At 58.3% G+C, this 22,202-nt stretch overlaps 3 protein-coding genes across 8 annotated transcripts in view; 1 reads left to right on the top strand and 2 right to left on the bottom strand.

The window, feature by feature from the left end:
• The first annotated feature begins 1,113 nt into the window (after positions 1-1,113).
• SLC35B2 (solute carrier family 35 member B2) lies at positions 1,114-8,199 on the top strand. 2 transcript variants are annotated; one of them, XM_050893763.1, is made up of 4 exons: positions 1,114-1,146; positions 4,066-4,259; positions 4,563-4,723; positions 6,028-8,199. In XM_050893763.1, the coding sequence occupies exons 2-4, from the start codon at positions 4,103-4,105 to the stop codon at positions 6,964-6,966; spliced, it is 1,257 nt and encodes a 418-aa protein (XP_050749720.1). In that variant the 5' UTR covers positions 1,114-1,146; positions 4,066-4,102; the 3' UTR covers positions 6,967-8,199. The 2 variants fall into 2 exon arrangements, with proteins under 2 accessions (XP_050749720.1, XP_050749721.1); XM_050893764.1 differs by lacking the exons at positions 1,114-1,146; positions 4,066-4,259; positions 4,563-4,723 and adding an exon at positions 4,754-4,784.
• Positions 8,200-10,227: 2,028 nt separating this feature from the next.
• Positions 10,228-16,251, bottom strand: HSP90AB1 (heat shock protein 90 alpha family class B member 1). 5 transcript variants are annotated; one of them, XM_050893141.1, is made up of 11 exons: positions 16,105-16,251; positions 15,841-15,915; positions 15,268-15,415; positions 14,929-15,062; positions 14,125-14,442; positions 13,520-13,685; positions 13,126-13,316; positions 12,700-12,847; positions 12,150-12,418; positions 11,376-11,709; positions 10,228-10,826 (listed from the first exon to the last, which is right to left on the bottom strand). In XM_050893141.1, exons 1-11 carry the CDS (start codon positions 16,249-16,251, stop codon positions 10,717-10,719), a joined length of 2,040 nt encoding a protein of 679 aa, XP_050749098.1. In that variant the 3' UTR covers positions 10,228-10,716. The 5 variants fall into 5 exon arrangements, 4 of the variants coding, with proteins under 4 accessions (XP_050749098.1, XP_050749097.1, XP_050749096.1 ...); XM_050893140.1 differs by having other exon boundaries at positions 15,268-15,397; positions 15,709-15,915; XM_050893139.1 differs by having other exon boundaries at positions 15,268-15,427; positions 15,709-15,915.
• Positions 16,252-17,810: 1,559 nt separating this feature from the next.
• SLC29A1 (solute carrier family 29 member 1 (Augustine blood group)) overlaps positions 17,811-22,202 on the bottom strand; it is a 35,995-nt gene continuing 31,603 nt past the window's right edge. Inside the window, exons 12-14 of the mRNA XM_050894952.1 lie at positions 21,440-21,525; positions 19,492-19,691; positions 17,811-18,838 (exon numbers count right to left, since the gene is read on the bottom strand). Coding sequence (XP_050750909.1) covers positions 18,727-18,838; positions 19,492-19,691; positions 21,440-21,525 — 398 coding nt within the window. The 3' untranslated portion in view covers positions 17,811-18,726. The remainder of the gene's footprint in view (positions 18,839-19,491; positions 19,692-21,439; positions 21,526-22,202) is intronic.

Below are 22,202 nucleotides of genomic sequence, written 5' to 3' on the forward strand. Positions count from 1 at the left end.
TCCCTGAGGCCTCTCTGGAGCTTGCCTGGTCTCTTCAGCAGCCCTGGGCTGGATTGCTCCGTTTCTTTTGAATCTTTGCCTCTCACCTTCTGGCAGGGCCTCAGCCCTGCTGCAAACAAGCCATATTCTGCTCGTGGGCCTCGGCCAGCGCCTGCTAGGAGCGGGTGCCCCGTGGGGCTACTCTGGTGCCACCTTCACAGGGGATGTGGGGCACTCCTGGGCGGCCCAGAGCAGGAGCAGCGGGCGCTGCAGGGCAGAGCGGCACGGTGGGGCCAGGGCTGCAGCTGGGTGGGAAGGGGAGGGAAAAGGCAGAAGCAAGTCATCTGTGCTGGGGGTTTTTATTTTTAAATAAAACACATTTTTTTAAAAAGATGTCTTGTAAAATGTTACTGGGTGGCCACCTGATGGCTGCAGCAGGCCCTGCAGCCTTGCCTGGGGCCGGGATGGGGGTGCAGGGCTGCTGGGCTGGGGGAGTGTGGGGACGAGAAGGCCTCGTCCTGCCCCGCAGCCCCCGGGCAGCGCCCGCCGCTGGGAGCGGCTGTGGTGTGTGTGCCGGGGGCTGGTCTGGGAGTGCAGCGGCGGCGGCGGCCCTGAGCCCCGGGGCGGGGATGGAGGGAGGCCAGGGACGGAGGGATGAGGTTCAAGGGCTTCTGCACCGCAAGCGGATTTTTTTCCCTGCGTCAGGCTTGGCCGGAGCTGAGCGGCAAGCGCGGGTTCAGTGCGGCCGGGGCCGAGGCGGTGGGGTCGGCGTGGGCTCTCAGGCCCAGGCCTAGAAACCTCTTCTGGTGCTCGGCCTGGGACCGGCGCCTCCTCGGGCCGGTGACTTCCCCTCCCTGACTCAGTATTTTCCGCTCCGGCGCGCGGGGGAAGCGATACTGGCCCCTTCCCCACGCCGGCAGCAGGGCCCGCCACCCGCCCCAGCCCGCTCCCCTCCTCCAGCCGCCGAGCCACGCGTGGGCCCGGTGGGCCTCAGCGCAGCCGGCGCGGCCGCCCCTCAGCCGCGGCCCCTCCGGAGCGGCAGGGGGCGCTGTGGGGCGCCGCTGAGCGCCCGCCGGGCGTGGGTTCCGCCGCTGCCGCCGCCGGGAGCGGAGCCGAGGGGAGCCGGCCGGGACCGGGGCCGGGGCCGGGCCGGGGCCGGGCCGCAAGGTGGGTAGTGAGGCCGGGATGAGCGCGGAAGGCGGGTCGGGCCGCGGGCGGTAGCCGCTCCGCTCGGCGGCTGCCGGCTCGCTCCCTGTGGACGTGGCCGCCGGGCGGGGGGGCGGCCCCGGGGCCCCGCTCGCCCCGCACTCGGCCGGGCGCTGCCTCTCCCCGTGCCTGGGCCCGCGGGGCCGGTCCCCGGGCAGAGGCCGCTGGCGCCCGCAGCCTCGGGGCAGAAGAGCCCTCGAGCGGGAAGCGGGCTCCCCGCACGCCTCTCCCCCGCCCGGGGACCCCCGGGGCCCGCCAGGCCCTGCCCGCGGCGGAGGGTGCCCCTGCGGCCGGCCGGGGCGGGATCCGGGAGCCCGGCTGCCGCTGCTAGCAGCCCCGGGGCAGAGGCGGCGCTTGGCCCTGGGGGGACAATCGCAGGCTGTCCCTGCGACCCGGCTCTGAGCCGGCTGCGGGGCCGGGGCAGGGAGGAGACGTAAGATCCCGAGCTGTTAGTGGGGGGCCATGGACTTCTAAGCTCCGGGTTTGCATTTGACCTCAGCCCTTCGAGGTGCTAGAGATGCGCTCGAGAGTAGCAGGGCTGCAGGCAGGGATTTTTTTCAGACCTCTGGCCCGGGACCCGTATTTTGCATCACAGGCAGAGGGCTGTGGCTCAGCCCGGCTCTGAAGCGGTGCATTTGAGAGCTGCCGCTCCTGTGCCGAGGGGAACAGTAGCCGAGTCTGTCGTCTCGGCTCGCTGACTGTTCTGCAGGCCCCAGACTAAGGCTCCTTTCATGCCTCGGCATGCCGCCTGCTTGCCCTGCGCAGCTCCCCCCCCCCCCACTTTCTACCTGTAACACTGGCGTCCCTGTTCCTTCCCAGCCTCGGTGGGGAGGGCAGGGCCTGCTGCACTGAGTCAGCTCTCGGGGCCTGGGAATTGCTAGCGCAGGCATAGAGAGAGCCATTGTCCCTCCATAGCCTCCTCTTCACCGTCGCTGTGGGAGAGCGGAGCTGGTTCTCCTCCTGTGGTGGCACTGAGGGGGCCGGTGGGGTAACAGCAGGCAGTCGTGCTGAACGGAGCCAGCTGGCTTTCAGTCTCTGTCAAGTTGAAGGGAGACGTGGCCCATGAGTGTAGCAACCGACCCTGCCGTTTGTATCTGACTTCTGCAAAAGCGAACAGCATTTCTGCACCCTCTCCCCAGCAAGAGAGCTGCTGTGATCTACCAAGGTTACTTAATCAGGCAAACCCAGGAGCATATGGGCAGCTTCAGCCCCAGGTGCCTGCACCGAGCCCTGTTCTTGCATCCCGCAGCACCCGTGCAGCCTGTGATGATGCCCCTGCAGCAGAAGAGATGACAGGGGCGAAGGTGTCAAACTGCCTTTTCTATGGGGGAGAGCGGTGGGGAATAGGAAGCAGGCACAGAAACCCACACCCAGCTCTTTGCACTTCTCCCTGGGCTGGGAATTTCTGGGTCCTTTAAGTCACAGAAGGGAGATTTCAGGGTGAAACACAGCCTCGGCTTAGGTCAGGTTGTTGGACTCCAGGGTCCTGGCCACAGCAACTTAGGATAAGAAAAGCCCCTCAGGCCTTTCCCAAGGGGACAAGAAGTTGGTGGGGAGGGCTTGTTGTTCATGAAATGGCAGGGGACTTTCTTGTCTTTAAAGCTCTAAGTTTGTAAGTCTCTGAGTTTCATGGGAGGGCTACCAGAGGTCACAACTGTATTATGTTGGGGCCAGGTACACCTCACAGGGCCTAAATTCCTGTGACTCGGTTGCTTTTGGTGGAGGGGGGATTAACATCTCTGGCCCTTTCCGTCACAGGAGCCCAGAGCTGCTTCTGGTGCATGTTTACATAGCCAGCCCCACAGCACCCTCACCTGGCCCCCAAGGCAATGGGGAGGCTTTTTCTACTGGAGAGACTGAGGCAGGGATGGAGCAAGGACGAAGGAAACCTCCTACCCTGATGCAGGAAGCCACAGCTTGCTGTGCGAGGGGAGGATGCAGGTGGCCTTCTGTGCAGGAAGTCCCTGCCAGCTTGCTCATTCTGTTGTGTACCTGGTGCTCTTGTTCTTTGCGTGGCCCCTGAATATCACAGGTTTGCCTCTGTGAGGGAGGGGACAGTGGAGGGAAGAACTCCTTCAGGGAGCATTAATGCTGTTTTAAAGCTGGCTAGGTCACCACCTTAGGGCTATAGCTGAACAACGTCAGCTATACCTTCTTGGATAGTCCTGGTAAAATCCCAACCAGCCAGCTGGTAGGAAAGTTCCTTCCCAGTCTTGCTCTCTGGCTGTGTCTTGCCAAGCGGGTGAACCCTGGTAATTTCCTCTGAGCTGTGGGGAATGCCTTGGCACACTCCCTTCTGGGGGAATGGCCGCGTGGGGAGGTGGGGGAGGCTGGCAGCCTGAGCCCTCCCTGGCTCTCCTCTGCTCTCCTGGTGCAGCCGGAGGGGAAAGCTCTGAACTGTTTGCTCTCAGAGGAAGGTCGCTCTGGCCACAGGCTTGAAACATGAGCTGCTAGGTAGGAGTCGCTTTTTCAATTCAGTGACCTTTTCTTTTTCCACCCGGGAGCTGCGCTAAAGTTTAACCTAAAAAGGTGAGGTGCGAGGTGCTCCTTGCATTTGGAGTAAGGGTGTTGTCAAAACCAGATGGTTACAACAGTGTTCAAATGTTCTCTCCGACCCTGGAAATCCAAGTTTCTAAGTCCACATGTTCCTCAGCCAGAGCAAACACCCTTAACAGAAGCAAACAAATGTCTGGCATGTGCTCCTCAACTCCAGAGGGCTTTTCCTACTCCACATGCTGCCATCATCGCTCTTGTCGCTGGGGTGGGATCTGGGTGCTGCCTGCTGGTGGGGAGCAGGCCGGGCGGTGGGTGGCGCAGGCATGCGGAGCAGAGCTGGCCATGTACCAGTAGCCCACCACCTGCCTCTTCCTCTCTCCGCAGATTTTGCCTTCCCCTCGTGCTGGCTTCCCTCCCTACGATGGCTACTGGTGAAGAGATCGCCCCTGCCCTGCAGGACTCGTGGGGGGACTTCTGGCTCTTCCGTTTCTTTGTTAATGCTGCTGGCTACGCAAGTATTGTAGTGCCGGGATTCCTCCTCATCCAGTACTTCAAGAGAAGGAATTACCTGGAAACAGGTAAGGGCAGGAGCTTCCCCTCCACATCCTGCCTCCCTCTGAGCTCTCCGCACCCCCTCGGCCAACCCCATTCAGCGCTGACAGGTTGTTTCCGCAACCTGCTTTGTCAGACCAGGTTTGAGCCGCTCACAGAGCTGCATCCCAGAGCTGTCTAGGTGCTACCCTGAAACAAATTTCTCCAAGGCCCCCACGCCAGCAGATGTGGAGGCTAGTAAGGAGGGACGCTTCACTTCTCAAGCTGGTGTGGCTTATGGTGCCCAGGCTGTGGTTAATTCTGTCTCCCTGTTCTCTTACCCCATCCAGGCCGAGGCATTTGCTTCCCTGTCATCAAATCATGTGTGTTCGGCTCCGAGGTGAAGTCTGTACACCAGGAGGATGGCTCCCTGCCACCCCGAGCGGAGCCCACAGAGTCCTCTACAGCCCGACAGGTCTTCAAGCTGCTCTTCTGTGCTGCTGGTCTTCAGGTGGGGGCCCTGTGCGTGCGTGTGTGGCCATCCCACTCTGGGAGGAGGAGGTGGGCAGCAGGTTTGTGGCCATCAGTTCCTTGAAGACCAAGGGTGCAGTGCTGTCCTTGATCAGGGCAGGGTTGGAGGCTGGGAAACAGCCTCTCAACCAGGATAGCCCACCAGAGCTGCTGTGTCACCTCTAAGGGCTGTGTCCGTTTAGCTGGTGTCATCTGGGTTGGGACCTCCTGTCCATCTGATCGCAGTCCTCTGCAGCCATGGATAGGGAAAATTCTGTGATTCAGCAGATTGTTAGGGCTGCTCTTGTTCTGGCCCTCATGTCAGAGCAGCAGATAGTTTGAGCCCTCTTATCTTCCAGGCTCTCCTCTGGGTCACCTTCTGGGGCTGGTGTGTCCTGCCTTGATGGACTGGATTTGAATACTGTAGAGAAACACTGAATTCAGCTACAGATAAACAGGAATTTTTAATTTTAGTTTCCCTAAGTCTCAGCTACAGCCTGGGCGTCATTAGGAAGGGCAGCTTTTTGGGTCTGTGAGGGCTAAAAATAGAAATGTGGGCATTGTGATAGAAAAACCCACGCATCCTGCAGCCAGCAGAAGACACCTACTCTCTGGTCTACTATCCAAGCACATTCAGACTTGCTGCAGGTCACCAACAAGTCCTTACATCTCTCTGTGCCTCAGTTTCTCAGGAGGGGATCTGTGGTGAGAGGAAGTCTGCGTTACTTCTGTGAGGGGCTTGGTACTGTTGCACCAGAAGTAGCAGAGGTGACAGCCAGAACAGTGATCATCCCCGGAGGACAATTTCGTCTGCTGGGTTTGAAACTAGAATTGATTTGGATGGAAGAACCAGGCCTAGGGAGCTGGAAGTGAAAACCAATGCGGAGGCCACTGGGAAAACTGCCAGGACCTGCCGCAGGGAGCTGGCACCAAAACCGCAGCTGCATATCTGTAACGTTCCCTGATCCCGTCGGTCTGGTTCAACAGGCAGCTTAAAGCATAACCGCTCGCTGTACACCAGGATGTTTGCTTTGCGGGCTTCTCTCCCCTTGAAGTGGCTGTAAACTGAGCAGGTTTTGTTTGGGACGGGATGTTCCTGGTTGTAACCACATGGGACAGTGGGTTCCCTCAGACGGGTGGAGCGGGGGGTGGCCCCATCTCCCAGTGTCTCAGCGAAGCATTGCCGTGCAGAGGATGAGGCAATGCTGGGGCAAGCAAGGATCTCCTGGGGTGTGTTCTTCCCGTGGGTTGCTTGCAGCTGCCATCGCGGGTCCTGACTCTCCCTGTGCTCCTCCCGCTTCGCAGGCCTCCTACCTCACATGGGGCGTCCTCCAGGAGCGTGTGATGACGAGAACGTACGGTGCCACCGAAACGGACCCTGGTGAGAAGTTCAAGGACTCCCAGTTCCTAGTGTTCATGAACCGCATCCTGGCCTTCACGGTGGCTGGTCTGTACTGCGCCCTGACCAAGCAGCCGCGCCACGGGGCTCCTATGTACAAATATTCCTTTGCCTCCCTCTCCAACATCCTCAGCAGCTGGTGCCAGTATGAGGCACTCAAATACATCAGCTTCCCCACCCAAGTGCTGGCCAAGGCCTCCAAAGTGATCCCAGTGATGATGATGGGCAAACTGGTGTCACGCAAGAGTTATGAGTACTGGGAGTACCTGACTGCTGCCCTCATCTCCGTGGGGGTCAGCATGTTCCTGCTCTCCAGTGCTCCCAACAGGCACGTGTCCACCGTCACCACTTTCTCAGGCATAGTCCTCCTGGCCGGCTACATAATCTTTGACAGCTTCACCTCCAACTGGCAGGACGCCCTCTTCACCTACAAGATGTCTCCCGTGCAGATGATGTTTGGCGTCAATGTCTTCTCCTGCCTTTTCACGGTGGGCTCGCTGTTGGAGCAGGGTGCCTTGCTGGAGTCGGTACGCTTCATGGCCCGCCACTCGGAGTTCACGGCCCATGCCGTGCTGCTCTCGGTGTGCTCCGCCTGTGGCCAGCTCTTCATCTTCTACACCATCAACCAGTTCGGGGCAGCTGTCTTCACCATCATCATGACGCTCCGCCAGGCCTTTGCCATCCTCCTCTCCTGCCTCATCTACGGGCACACTGTCACTGTCGTGGGCGGGCTGGGCATAGCCGTTGTCTTCATGGCCCTCTTCCTCCGCGTCTATGCCCGCAGCCGCATGAAGAAGCGCAGTAAGAAGCTCCCACCAGGAGAGACCCCTGTACAAAAGGTCTAAGGAGCTGGGGCCGTGGCATTTAAGCCATGCCTGCTGTCCTGCCTCCACTCGGGGGTACTTGCTTGATTTCTCAGAACCTGCTGAGGAGCAGGGTGGGGTATGGATAGGCTGGACCAGTGACTCACTTTTCCACCTGCTTTTCCTGGGGAAGGGGCTGGAACAAGCCCAGGGAATGCTCCGGGCTGCCACAGCTCCAAACCTTTCCGTTTGCCTTAATGGGTCAAAGACTTCCAGCCAAGGCACGGGCCTGGGGGCTCGCATCCTGGGGGAAAACCAGCGTGGGGCTGCTGGTACTCCTGCCCCACCTCTGTCTTGTGGCTTCTCTCCAAAGTCACTGATGAACAAGGGAGCTCTTTTCCCTGGCACCGTCTTGCCTCTGGCTAATGCTCCTCCATTTCTGTCACTACTACAGAGCTCAGCAGGAGGAAAGGGCAAGCAAAACACTAGCTTTCTTTTTGAAACACCTCCATGTGAGGCAAGTCCCAAGCTGAGCCTGTCCCAAGGTGGGGGAGCTCTCAGCCCCCTCCCAGGTGTTCCAGGTAGGACAGCCACAGCGAAGGGATGGACTCCCAGCCTGTCCTACCCCAGGTCTGGGATCTGCTCTGGGAGGGCACTCTGCTGTGAAAGGTGGTACCTCCCGGTTTGGTTTTATCAGTTCCTTGGCCCTGCTCCGAGACACTTTTCTTCGCTCCCCTCAACCCAGACTGATTTTTATGCAGAGACAGGCTGGCCAGTACGGTTCCCAAGGCTTGCTGAGTTGTTCTAGGTTGCTTTTTGGTTACATCTGCTGCTGTCACAGGCCAAAGGCAGCGCTGCCCAGAAGCCCCAGCATTGCCTCAGGGTGTCTCAGTGCCATGGTTTCTGGGCTTTGTAGTTGCCATTCAGAGAAGCACAAATAGCCCCTCTTCTTCCTGCCAACTGGAAGCATGGGCCCTGGCTTTCCTGGGGCTTGGCCAGAGCCCCACTGTGCCTGGAGGGCTGAGAGATGGGGCAGAGCTCACGGTGCCCCTTGTTCCTGCTCCACAGGCAGCAGGGGATGGAGTGGGCACCTGCTCCCCAGGCAGCAGGGGATAGGGCAGTGAAAGCTGCTGTTCCCCAGGAGCCTGTGTTTTACTGGTTAACCCTTTTCTCCTCAACACAACCTGACTGACAAGCCAGCAGGTTTTGGTACTTTTGAAAGGCAACTTTTTTCTCTTTTTATTTTATTAAATTAAAAATATGCTGCATATAGTGCCCTGGGAGTAAATGTTCTTTTCAATTTTTTTTTCCCACGTACCTGGAAAGAGGGGAAAGACTTCCCAACCCTTCCTGTGGCCCTAGTCTCTCTGGGACAGCAAAGCTCTCTTTGCTTTCCAAACACAGCTGCCTCTGCCTTTGCCCAGGCAGGTATCAGCCAGCGTTGGACCACTGCTTATGCTGGTGGGCAGGTGGAGGAGCTGTTAGCCTGATTCTGGTTTGGCTACTAGGTTCCCTGCATGGTGCAGCTTGGGCAGCCCCAGCGGGTGTAGCTAGAGGCTGCATAGCTAGAGAGAGATGTTGCAGAGGCCTGCTGAGCACCTGCCAGCCAGGGCAGGGCCACCAGTGCTGTAACAAGGCCCTGGAGGAACCCATCCTTTATGGAGTGCATCTGCACCAATGCAAGCTCCACAGGCCCCACACCAGAGCCAGGGGAGTTGGCCAGGTAGGTGTGGATGGTACATCCTACTGGTACATATAGGAGGCCTGGTGAAAAACCTTGTCTGTAGGCCTGTGCAATCTAGTCATGGTGAGGTCTGGGGTCAGAGACAGGACCTTGACCTAACAGAGCTAGAGAAAAGGGAGCACAGGTGAGGGCTACAAGAGAAACAGAGGAGGAGACTAGGGGCAGGAGTTGCTTATCACAGCACTGAGTTAGCTGAGCCAGCAGGGATAAGAGCTGGTGCTGAGCACAGCCCAGGCTTCAGAGCACTTGCCTCTCCAGCAGTTTTACCTGTGCTCCTTTCCTAGCTCAACATGCCTGTGCAGCCTCACAGCCCTTCATCCTGCCCCTACAAATTCCCCCAAATGTCTGCCCCCACCATCTGCTGATGGACTGAAATTGAAATGGCTTTTTTTTTTTCCTCCTTTGGTCAGAAAAACATAGGTTGTCTACCAGGTTAGGAATGAGATACCTTTTTAAATGTAAATGTAGATTTAAATAAAAAATTAGTGAAGGAAAAAAAAAACTCAAAACATTCTAAGTTAAAAAGAAGAATTGATTTTACTGATTCTTTATTTGGCAAAACCTTCCTATCAAGGGAGAAGTCTTACTTTTAAACAATTTTTTCCCTCCTATCTCAGGGAAAGAAAACCACCCTGAAGGCATTTGCTAGCTCAGCTCCAGCACTGCCCTAGCAGCCTGCACCCAAACAGCTGCCACACTGGCAGTGCAGTGCCCCAATGTGCAGCAAGGGACTCCAGCAGGCTCTGCCTCCTCCCTCCCTGCTGAAGATGGATACTGGCTAAAGCCCACTCCATTTTATGCCTGTGGTTGCTGGCAAGCAGCCAGCACGAGAACTTGATGTTAGTGTCACTTTTTCCTGACAAACCCCAGGGACCACTGTGGCCGAGGGTGACAAACCCCACTCGTGGGGTGCGAGCTCAGTGCACAGGGCAGATGAATCAGAAGTGATGCCCCAGGCTTCTCCATCATCTAGGACATAAGCAAAAGCCAGGGGGTGGCCAGATACTGCCAAACCCCCCAGGGCTGCAGAAGCCCAGAAAGGGCAGGCTGGAGGTGGGAGGAAAGGAGGAGTCTAGAGCACAGAGCCTTTTGGCCTAAGAGCTGAAGAGAGGCAGCTCGAGTGCAGTACTGAGCTGTCACTCCACCCTGTGCTCTGCACTGCAAGGGAACAGGCAGATGGCTCCAGCCACAGCTCCTGCCCCCAGGGATGCTCAGATCAGACCAGCCAGCAGAAGTGCAGGCTCCAGGTCCTGGCACAGCTTGCCCAGCTGACACATGCAGATTAGAAAGGTTTGCTCCGCAGCTGCGGCGCATGCAGCACTCCAGGTGGAGAATTACTGCCCACTGGAGATGACCCCACCTGCACAGAAGGTCCTACCCACTTCTGTTTCTCCTCCCCACTTCATGGTGCCTGGGCAGGGAAGGGGTAGAGATCACCTAAAGCAGTGGTCTGAAAATCAGTCAGGGCAGGGGAGAGACCAGCAGCCCAACACCCTCAGGCACAGGCTGAGACCCCTTCCTCCGTATGGCAGGCATGAAACACAAGGGACCCCACCATGTAAATCACATTCTTCAATACTTTAATTCCAGTAGAACAAAACAACAGAAAAATAATCAAAAAATAACCAAGCCAACTGAAATACAATATCCTACCCTGGGGGTTCAGGGAGGCAGCAGCTCAGAGGAAGGGCTCTTCCACCCCGATGGAACAAGAGCCATGTTTGATGCCTACTGGGAACGCGGGAGACCCCATGGCGGGGGGCGGGGAGAGAAGGGAAGCCTGATGCCTCCTCACCTCCACTCCCCATCGGCTGTTCCTACACAAGCAGAAAGACACAGAACAGACAGGCCTCGGGCTGCCTGAATCACGCACTACTGACAAATGGAATCATGCCCTCCTGCACCCTGCCAAAAACAACTCCAACCAAATACAAAAAAAATAGACACCACCAAGGAGTCAGTAGCAGCTGGTGGGAGCAGGCCCCCTTCTAAGCAGACATGATATGGGGCAGAGGCCTGGCAAGTGAAGGAAGAGGCTTCCTTCTACTTCAGTCTACCTCTTCCATGCGGGATGGATCTTCATCTCCCTCCAGAGGGGGAACTTCATCAGGGACAGCTGTACTGGGCTCCTCTGCAGTCACCTCATCTTCATCAATGCCTGGGAGAGGGGTGGAAAGGAAGAGATGAGGCCTCCAAGTGACACCTGATCCTAGAGGTACGGCCTCTCCCAGAGCAAAGGCTGGCTCCTGCCCGCAACCTGAGGGACAGGGCTATTAGCATCCAGCAGTTATGCCAAGCCACAGCATCTCCTGATTTACATTTTTAGCTAAATAGCCAATTTGGAGAAAAAAGTTGGGTGCAAGCACAAGCTGTTTCACCAGATGGGTCACATCTCCCATGACAGACTTTTGACATTCACTCTAAAGAAATAAAAAGCCTCAGCTTGTCGTCTGAGCAGCCTGGTGGTGGCTCCTGGCCTTGTGGAGGACAGGATAGTCCACTCAAAGCCCTGAGCCTTCCCAAAGTACCTTGTTCCAGGTTTCCACTTACCCGTGGCCACCTTATGTACACAGCCCGTTCTGCACCATCACACCAGCATGGCTCACTTACTGGCCTCCCCCTGCCCTGACACAATTACATACTAGCCTGACCAGTTAAGCTGCTTTCAGGACCCGCTCCAGGCCAGAGAAGCTGTATAGACACCTACCGAGCCCCAGTTTGATCATCCTGTAGATGCAATTGGAGTGGGTCTGGGGATCTTCCAGGGAGAAACCAGAGGACAGCAGAGCAGTCTCGAAGAGTAGCACCACCAGATCTTTGACAGCTTTGTCGTTCTTGTCAGCATCAGCCTTCTGGCGGAGGGTTTCCACAATTGGGTGGTCAGGGTTGATCTCCAGGTGCTTCTTGGCCATCATATAGCCCATGGTAGAGTTGTCCCGCAGCGCCTGAGCCTTCATGATGCGCTCCATGTTGGCCGTCCAACCGTAGGTGCTGGTGACGATGCAGCAGGGAGATGAGACCAAGCGGTTTGAGATCGTTACCTGCCAATGTAGCCAAGAGTTAGCTAACCAAGGTCTCCAGACGCCCTGGACTGGCCCCAGCCACAGCACACATGATGCCCCAGGTCTTTTCCCCAGGTTCACCTGAGGACACCCCAAAGCAAGCAGAGATCCTCCAAGCAGCTCCAGGACTGCTGCACAGACTAGTCTGGACAGCTCAGCCAGCACCTTCAGCACCCACTGCATGTTTCCCGCACTTACCTTCTCCCATCAATGCACGTATTTGGGTCAGTGCCCCTCACCTGCAGCCTGGCTGCTTAGAGCAAGATGGTGCATGCTGGGACCTCCAGTCTCCTTTAGCGGCTCCTCTGCAGGAGATGAGGGAGATGAGAGGCATGCATTGAGCTGGGACCCTTGCCTGCATCACGGAGGGCCCAGCCCTCCTCCCTCCAGCCCAGGGCTGAGCTCCCTGCCCATCTCACCTTCTCCACCTTCTTGTCCAGGATCTCCTTCATGAGTTTGCAGAGGGTCTCGAACTTGGCCTTGCTCTCCTCCATCTTCTTTTTCTCCTCCTCATCCTCAGGCAGCTCCAGCCCCTCTTTGGTGACCGATACCAGGGTCTTGCCATCAAACTCCTTGAGCTGCTGCACGCAGTACTCATCAATGGGCTCCGTCATGTATACCACCTCAAAGCCACGCTTCCGCACACGCTCCACAAAGGCTGAGTTGGCAACCTGCTCCTTACTCTCCCCTGTGTTTGTGGGGGGTAGAAATGAGATGTCACCAAGATGTAAGAGCTAGTTACAGCAGGACAAACAGCACCAGTCACTCAGAACCCCTAGCATAAAACTGGCTGCAGCTGGGGCTCTAGGCCTGGTGGTCTTTCCTCAGCCCCCAGGGATGGGCTGTGATTCAGCAGGGAGGGCCTGCTGAAGGCAGCAGGACCTACCTGGAAAAATTTGCTTTAAGTTAGAGCTGGTAGGCAGGTAACCTGCCTCCACCTCACTAGGGCACGGAGGAGCTCTGGCTCACCTGTGATGTAGTAGATACTCTTCTGGGTGTCCTTCATACGGGACACGTACTCTGAAAGCGAAGTCACCTCATCGCCTGACTGGGACGTGTGGTAACGCAGCAGCTCGGAAAGGCGCTTTCGGTTGGTTGAGTCCTCGTGGATGCCCAGCTGGGGGCAGAAGAGACGCATGAAGCCTCCAGGATGGGACTTGCAGGCACTTGGCCACCCCTGAGGCACAGCCATCTCCGCACACCCCCTGATCATTTGAGTGTTGGGCCTAGGGCAGCCAGAGGGGCCAGCTGCCCACAAAGGCTCTCCGGGGCACTCGCGAGACCCCCTCTATCCTAACACCCATGCAAAGAAGACATGGCACAGGGACAAGATTGCTCCTCAGGCAGACAGGTCATGGGCCCCTCCCTCCTCCATGTGCAGGGTGCCCAGCTCACCTTCAGATTCTTGGAAAAGGCCTCGTAAAATTTCTTGTAGTTCTCTTTGTCCTCAGCCAGCTCAGAGAAGAGCTCCAAGCATTTCTTCACAATGTTTTTGCGGATCACCTTGAGGATCTTGCTCTGCTGGAGCATCTCACGAGAGATGTTCAGAGGCAGGTCCTCCGAGTCCACAACACCCCGGATGAAGTCTGCATAGGGGAAATGAAAACAGGAGTCAGGTTAAGAGCTCTGAGCTTCATCACAGGAGAAAAAGTCCTAAGACACTGACTGCTGTGCGCCCACACCAGCTAGTGCCTCATCCAGCTGCTCTGTACCTGGAGCGGTACCACAGGCTGTGGGGGGTCCCAGCTCCACACTGGGAAGCTGAGGCAGGGTGGGGGGGCACACTTACTTAGGTACTCAGGGATGAGCTCATCACAGCTATCCATGATGAAGACACGCCTCACATACAGCTTAATGTTATTCTTCTTCTTCTTGTTCTCAAAGAGGTCAAAAGGGGCACGGCGCGGGATGAAGAGCAGGGCCCTGAACTCCAGCTGCCCTTCCACGGAAAAGTGCTGCAGAGCCAGGAAGGAAAACCAGCTGCTGGCGTGCTTTCCTTCCATCCCTTCCCCCAGGACCCGCTGTGGGCAGGCTGAACTGCCGTTCCTCAGCACTGGGGCTGGCGGGGCACACAGCAGGGTCTCTAGCATCCAAGCAGCCTGCATTTCCTCCTCCTCAGCCCCACTGCCCCCTACATGCCAGGGGTCTCTGGCATCCAGCAAGCCTGGACAGAGGAGTCATGCTTCTCTGAGGCCCAACACCCCTCTGTCCTGCTTCCAGGCTGGCACTGTCAACACCTTCACCTCCACGGGAGTCGCAGTGCAGGCTGAGGCACCGCCAAGTGGCCCAGGAGCCCTCAAGTCCCACTGAGGCACAACCATGTGGTGGCTCTGGGTATGGGCTGGAAAGGAGCCCTGTGTCTCTCCCTAGAAGCCAGGGTGGCCCAGCACCCACCTTGACAGCTAGGTGGTCCTCCCAGTCGTTGGTGAGGCTTTTGTAGAACTCGCCATACTCCTCCTGGGTGATGTCGTCAGGGTTGCGGGTCCAAATAGGCTTAGTCTTGTTCAGCTCCTCCTGGTCGATATATTTCTCCTTGATTTTCTTGGTCTTTTTCTTCTTGCCTTTGTCTCCCTCCTCCTCCTCCTCCTCAGAGCCCACATCCTCAATTTTGGGTTTCTCCTCATCTTTGGATACTGACTTTTCCTCCTCTTTCTCGCTCTTCTCCTCCTCTGCCTCATCATCACTGATCTCTTTCTCACGCTCCTTCTCCAGCTGTGGAGAAAGGGACAAGCAAGAGTCAGGTTTAGCCTCAAGCAACTGTTACCAAGAATCCTTTTGCTCCAGATAAGAGAAATGGGTGTCCTCCAAGGCCCAACAAATGCAACATCTGGAACAAGGGCTTCTCCTGAAACAAGCCATCACAGTCCCTCCACAGCTCAGGCAACCAAAAGCTGTGTCTGAGAAGATGAGACGAGGGGCAGGAAACCCTCCTCCCTTCATGGCTCGTTTAGATGACCTACAGATCAAAGGCCAAAAGCGTGGCTGGATACCACCACCTTCACCTCCAATAAGCCCCCAGCCTCACATCACCTCTGGCCACAGAAGCTGGGAGTACCACCGCTCAATACCCAGCAGCCAGGAGCTATGGAAGGGAACAGAAGAGACCATACTCTGCCCTTTTCTGGGCTCCTGCTCCCAACACCACCCACTCCTGCCTCCAGCTTTCCAGCGGGTCCCCGCAGTCCTTCCCTTACGTACATAGAGTGTGATGGGATAGCCAATGAACTGGGAGTGCTTCTTCACCACCTCTTTGACACGCCGCTCCTCCAAGTACTCTGTCTGGTCCTCCTTCAAATACAGGATCACTTTGGTGCCCCGCCCAATGGGCTCACCTATGGTGTGGGGAGAGAAACATTAGCGTTTCAGGGCATAGTATTTAAGGGCAGAGAGCAAGAGGGACCAGCTCCTCGAGCCTAAACACTACTTGACAGCTAACACTAACAAGCATGACTGACAACACAGCACAGCTCTAGGGAGCACCAGGAAAAGGGGTGCTTCTGGCAGAGAAATACGCTTGGGTTTTTGTACAATACATACCATGGTCAGTTCGGACAGTGAAGGAGCCCCCAGCTGATGACTCCCAAGCATACTGCTCATCATCATTGTGTTTGGTAATGACAACCACCTTCTCAGCCACTAGATAGGCAGAATAGAAACCCACACCAAACTGCCCGATCATGGAAATGTCTGCGCCAGCCTGTGAAAGCAGAGAAAGACTGACAGACCAGTAAAGAGACAGGAAATATCGGCAACTGATTCACAGCACCAAAACTGGGTCAGTATGCAGAGAAAAAGAGGCAAGTGCCAACAGCCAGCCAGCCCTACCCTCAGCTCCTCCCTGCTGCTAGAAAGGTGGGGAAGCACACTTGGGTAGGCCAACAGCTCCCATGGCAAAAAAGGCAGCAGGGCTAGGGTTATGCCCCAGTGAAAGCTTGTGGCCCAGGCCCTAGGGAACCCATGCAGCCAAAGGCAACCCACCTGCAGGGCTTCCATAAAAGCTTTGGTACCGGATTTGGCAATAGTACCCAGGTTGTTGATGAGGTCTGCTTTCGTCATCCCAATGCCGGTGTCCACCAGGGTGAGCGTGCGGTCCCGGGGGTTGGGTACTATGTCAATCTTGAGGTCCTTACCACTGTCTAGCTTTGAGGGGTCAGTCAGGCTCTCGTAGCGGATCTTATCCAGCGCCTAGGGGAGAGGGTGATGCTCACCACAGCCTCCCTCCTCAACAGCGACCTCCCTCCCCCAGCACAAGCCTCGCAGGCCACCCAGGCACCGGCCTCTCCCTGGCACCCCCAGCGGGACATCAGCCTCCCCTTGAGCCCCCAGCAGAGGAAGGAGACCGCCCCCACAAAGGCGAGCAGGGCCCAGGCTCACGTCGGAGGCGTTGGAGATGAGCTCCCGCAGGAAGATCTCCTTGTTGGAGTAGAAGGTGTTGATGATGAGTGACATGAGCTGGGCGATCTCCGCCTGGAAGGCGAAGGTCTCCGCATCCTCCTCCTCGTGCAGCACCTCCTCAGGCATCTTGCAAGGCAAGCACAGGCCGTTAGCACTGGGGGGGGGGTGAAGAGCGGGGGCACCAGGCCCAGCCGGGCGCAGGGTCCTTACCGTGCCAGGCGTGAGGTACCAGCAGAAAAGCTCTGCTGCCTCCCCGGCCGCCTTTTATAGGCACGGAGGGTGCCTCACCGCCCACCGTCTCCTTCCGCCTTAAAGCGGCCCCGGTCACTGCTACCGCATCGCGGCACCCACCACCCACATGAACACCCCTCTTTTACCGGCCCTGCCTATCCCATCCCCGCTGCCTACCCTGCCTGCAGCATCTACGGGCCGGCCCCGCTGCCGCTCCCCACCCCGGGCGCCGCGGCAGGACGGGCCGTATGGGACCCAACAGCGTTGCCGTTTAACGGCGGCGGCCATGGTGGAGGCGGGCGGGCAGCCCTCAGCCCCATGCCGCTGCCGGGCCCGCTCCCGCCGGGGCTCCCCCGCCGCCCCTCGCCGCGGCGCTCGGAGGGCCGCGGGTTCCCGCGGCCCTCCGAGCGCCGCGGCGAGGGGCGGCAGGGGAACCCCGGCGGGGACTATTTCCCGCGACCGGCAGCGGAGGAGCACCGTGGCGGTTGGGAAAGCAGTGCGAGGCACTTCCAGAGGTTTCCACGGGGGTCAGGGGCGGCGGCCTCGGCGGTCGTTCCTCGGTTCCTACCGGCCGTAGGCGCCTGGCCTGAGCAGGGAACCGGGGATCCGCACAGCCCCGAGGGGTACCTGCTGTCCCGGCTCCATGCTGCGGCTCCCCCCGGGGCCGAGAACCGTGTGGCTGTGCCCTCCTGAGGCTGGGTGTAACCAGGGGCCGTGCGGGTGAGGGTGGGGACACACACAAGATGGAGGGGACGGGGTCTGGAGGGGGACGCAGGCTGTTAGGGATCGTGTCAGGGTCTGAGAGCAAAGCAGGCCGTCTTCCCCATTGGAAACCAGTGTTTGGATATGCTGGGGTTTTTTTAGTGTCTTAAGGGCAATAAGATAAACCTCATGCCTTATCCTCCCTGTTGGGGCTGTGGGCGCACAGGCCTGACCGGCAAAGGAAGCCGGGGGTGGGATGAGGGGACCCGGGCCCCACAACTTTTGGGTGTTGTTGCCTGGGGAGCGCAGAGGAGGTGATGGCTGTGAATGATGGCGGGGCAGAGGGGGCGGTGTGTGGGGTGGAGGCTCGCTGGCAGGGTGGTGTAGTTCCCCCCCGGAGCGGGAGGTGGCACTCCGGCTCTTTGCCAAGCGGAAGGAAACCTCCCAGGCGCACGTGCCGCAGGTCACTGCACCCCAAAATGCGCACGTGCATCCCTTCGTTATCAGAGGTGCCGGTGGTCCCTTGGCGTACCCCGAGGGCAGCACCCCCTTGCCTGTGCTGGCCGTGTCCCCGTAGCGGAGAGCCGCTGAGCCTCTCTGTGCAGGGGATGCGCGCACCGCTTCACCGCCCCATGCTGGCTATGGGGGACCCCGGGAATGCCCAGGAAATGCCGGTGCCCACTCCCTTCAGCCCTTGCCCCTCCGCAGCCCTCTCCCCTGTGGTGATGGAGACGCGCACACATACCCAAAGGGGCGGTTTGGTCTTTTTATAGAAAACGGCAACCGTACAGACACGTTTACACAGACGAGGGACGGGAAAGCCAAGGGAGAGGTCAGGCCTCCCCCTGCAGCACAGGCGGGCAGGGAAGGCAGCCTGGGTGGGAAGGGAGTTGCCACCTCGCCTCTTGCAGCCCACAGTGGGACCTCCTGTCACACAACCGGGAGGCAGAAAGAAAACAATGGCAGAATCACCAAAAAAAAAAAAAAAAGTAGGGAACAAAGGCAAGGAGAGGGGGAGAAGGTGGGGTGTGGAGACCTCCTCCCTCAGCCTAGCCACGGTGTTGGCTCTTTATGTGGGTGGGACATGGATGTCTGTGTCCCTGGGATACTGCTGGGCAGGAGGATGTGTGCCTAGCAGAGAGCGGGGATGGTGAGGCTGGCGGGGGCTCTCCTCCCCGTTTGCAAGTCTCACCAGCAGGAGAAGTGGTGTGGGCTGTTTCCAGGCCCCCTGGAAGGAGAAGAGAGGAGAGGAGAGCAAGTCCCTAGGTGCCTTGGGGACAAGGGCAAGAGAGGGAATAACACTGGATACCAGCCTTCAACTCTGTCAGAGAGGAGGCGGCGGCTAAGAATGGCTTTTGGCCTTGAGCTGGGGAAATTATGCAGCATGGGAGGCAGCTGGACCTCTGTGAGATCCCGGGGGTCTTACACACACGCAGCACAGGGAAGGAGAAGGCACGTAGGCCTGAAGGCATCACACAGCCGAGCGTGGCAGGAGCCAGGCCAACCCTGCAGGAGTGGAACTGTCCCTGGGTGTAACGTCTGCCGTGGCAGTGCAATTTGGCAGGGGCAGGCGTGAGGTGTTATCTCCCCACGGTGCCGAGGTGTCCAGGGCCTTGGAGGAGGATGCGGAGTCGTCTCTCGGTGTCCCTGCACCCTCCGGTGCCTCTGCTAGATGAGAATTCGGAACAGAAAGGAGATGGCAGCTCCTAGGGCCAAGCCCAGCGACAGGAAAAAGGCCATGACGGCTCCAGCTGTCTCTGCTTCGTGGGCAAGCACTTTCCTAGGGGAGAAAGAGGTGTCAGACCTGTCCTCGGGGGATGCGTGCCCCGTGCCCCGCTGTGAGTTCAGTGGAGAGATGGGAGGAGGCCACAGAGCAGCCAGAAGCTGTGCTCCTCTGCAGCAGAGGAACAACAAGAGCAAATCCACCTTGGCTCCAAGATCCTGCCTCCACATTACGGGCTTGTAAAGAAAGAAAAAGTGCATCAGGCAGGCTGCCCTGAAGCTCCGGGCGCCAGGGACGCCCCTCCCTGACTCCTGCCCCCATGCACTGCAGCCCGCCTGGCTGAGCCCCAGCTGGGCTCCTCATGCTGCCTGTGCTCCTGCACTGGGCAAGGCTGCTCACCCTGCTGTGGGTGCTGCGCCACGCTTTGCTCCCCTCCAGATCCCCGCTGCGTCCGGCCGCTTCCCCAGCATGGCAGGTGGGGGAAATGGAGAGCCCAAACAATAGCTTCCACATCTCTAGGCTATGGAGGCACAAGGCTGGGAGATGGGACACTGGGGTTGTCTTCCCTGAGGTGGTGTGGCAATTCCCCTCTGCGCCTGCATCCTCTTCTCCAGAAGTCTGGGCAGAGCCGGACTCCAGGAGCCATGCAGGGGCTGGGATCTGGGGGGGGGGGGTAACCAACCCTTCCCCTGTCCCCAGCTCTTACTCACTTGGGTCCGAAGCACATGCAAAGGCTGGCCAGGTATCCATTGGAGATGGAGAAGAAGATCATGAAGACGATGTACCAGGCGTCATGAGGGAATACAACAGGCAGGTATTTACGGGGTTGCACGTTGCACAGCATGAAAAGAGGTATAAAGATGACACGGAGGGCCACCATCACTGGCAGGAGGCAGCTGTCCTTCCCGGGCTGGGAGAAAAACACAGGTCACTGAGCAGCTGAGACGTGGACATTCCCCATCCCATGGCATGCTGGCAGGGGCTATACAGAGGCTGTCCCTACTGCGCCGCGGCTGCGGAGGAGCCACAGAGATGGCAAAGTTGCCGAGACACTTCCTCTGCTGTGACAAATCTCAGCATCACCACCTGCTGTGGTAAGGAGGTCCTGCTAGGTCTGAAAGCCTTATCCCAGCTGACTTGGAGAGCAGCAGCGCTAGAGCCAAAATACTGAGCTGGGCTTGTGAGCGATTGCTAAGCCCTTGCTGGAAACAACAGGCAGGCAGGCAGGAGAGCCTTGTGCACAGTCACGCAATCTCCTCCTGCAGCAAACCACCATGCAGGACAAGGCTGGCTGAGGTAAATCCCCTCCGGCACCTCAGGGCCTGCAAACTGGGCTCTAACCAGCTCTTCAGCCTCCTACACAATCCCCCAGCCAAGCGGGGCAAGATCCAGCAATCTGGGAAAGGGATTATGCTGGGGCTGTTTAGGACAGTGCTGGGAAAGGCACGGACTGAGTTACTGTCTCCTCGGATCCTAGCAGAGTCCCTGGACACGTGAGGCTGGGATGAAGAAGGAGGCACCGTCCCCCTGTGTCGTCCCTGCAGCTGGGACCGAGGCAGCCCTTGGTACGAGATGTGCCTGGCTCCGTCTTGGGGTCCCCTCAGTGAGGTGCCAGGGTCGCAGACGACAGGGCTCACTGGTCTGGGGTCAGGAGAGACCCACAGCTGCCTTTGGAGCTGCCTGGGCTGGCACAGCCACGGGGCACTTCATGAGCATGGGGGGAAGCTGAGGTTAGGCCAGCTGCCATGTCTGTGGGCAAACTGGCAAGAGCAGCAGCCTCTCCTGCTTGAGGAGGAGAAAAGGAGTGAGCGGGGCCCCAACCAGGGAAATGAGGCCCAAACCGCACGCAGTCAGACTTTCCACACAGCCTTGTTTTGGAAACGTCTCCTGCTGGGTCATCGCACCATGGAGGCTGCGGCCTGGACACCAGGCCACCAGGCTCATGGCCAAGGCCAAGGGCAGCCAGCAGTGATGGCCAGGGGAGAAGCAGCTCCAGGCCGCGGGGAAGCCAGGTCCGGACAGACCCCACGGTGCGCGGTGCTGAGGAGCTTCTCTAAACAAACAGCCTGAACAATACAGGGGGAGACAGTGCTTGGGGGGTGGGTGAAGGGGCAGGAAGAGACACAGACGGGACAGCCCCCTTCTTTGCCCACCCCCATCACAGCTCCCATCACTCAGCCCCAGCAGCTCTGAGCCAGGCAGGGGAGATAAGAGCAAGGGACATGGCAGGCAACAGCTCTGTGACCCACATGGCATGGCTCTGCCCTGCTCCCAGGACAAGACTCTTTAAAGCAGCTGTGTCCTGTGCCGAGGCCAGAGGTTTTATTTTGGGCTGCCCTGTCTTTCACCCTCTTTCACTGCCGCCATCCTGTCTTGCTGTTTGCATAGCTGGAGTGAAGGTTTGTTTACAAAGAGGCTGAAATGGAGGAGGCAGCTTCATCCAAGCCATGCTGAAAGAGGGGTGGGAGGAGGACAGGACAACACTGTGGTTCTCGGCTCTGACCCATAAATCTCTACTTAGGACTTAAAGCCAAGGCAGGAGTCAGCTCTGCACTTCCTTCCTGCTCCAAGCCATGGATGGCAGCCCCAGTGAGAGCCGTGGCCGAGGGGCCTGGGGATGGAAACTGCCTGGGCATTTGCTCCCTGCCCCGTGCTTACCCATGTGAAGAGGGCAGTGAGACTCCGTCCCATCCAGTCGAAGACATTAAAGAGCAGGAAGCAGGAGACAGAGATGAAGTAGAGACCTGCAGAAGTGGGAGAAGGTCACTGATGACCCCAGGGTGCCCCAGGCTCTCCCGCCAATTGCACGGAGGCTGTCTTTCAGGTCTAGGTCCTCCTGGTTTCCCACTAAGGGCTGGAATGTTTTCCCAGCTAGGCTGGTGTCCACATCCAAACCATCATGCACAGTGGTTTCCTCTTCCCCTCAGGCATACTGTATTGGGTTTGCGTGGCAAGGTTTTGGTAGCAGGGGGGGCTACAGGGGTGGCTTCTGTGAGAAGCTGCTAGAAGCTTCCCCTGTGTCCGATAGAGCCAATGCCAGCTGGCTCCAAGATGGACCCGCCGCTGGCCAAGGCCGAGCCCATCAGCGACGGTGATAGCGCCTCAGTGATAATATATTTAAGAAGGGGAAACAGTTGCTGCGCAGCAGCAATTGCAGCCAGAGAGAGGACTGAGAATATGTGAGAGAAACAACTCTGCAGACACCAAGGTCAGTGAAGAAGGAGGGGGAAGAGGTGCTCCAGGCGCCAGAGCAGAGATTCCCCTGCAGCCCGTGGTGAAGACCATGGTGAGGCAGGCTGTCCCCCTGCAGCCCATGGAGGTTAACGGTGGAGCAGATATCCACCTGCAGCCCACGGAGGACCCCGTGCCGGAGCAGGCTCCTGGCAGGACCTGTGGACCCATGGAGAGACGAGCCCACGCT

The sequence above is a fragment of the Gymnogyps californianus genome, chromosome 3, assembly GCF_018139145.2.
Source record: "Gymnogyps californianus isolate 813 chromosome 3, ASM1813914v2, whole genome shotgun sequence".
Taxonomy (NCBI): Eukaryota; Metazoa; Chordata; class Aves; order Accipitriformes; family Cathartidae; genus Gymnogyps; species Gymnogyps californianus.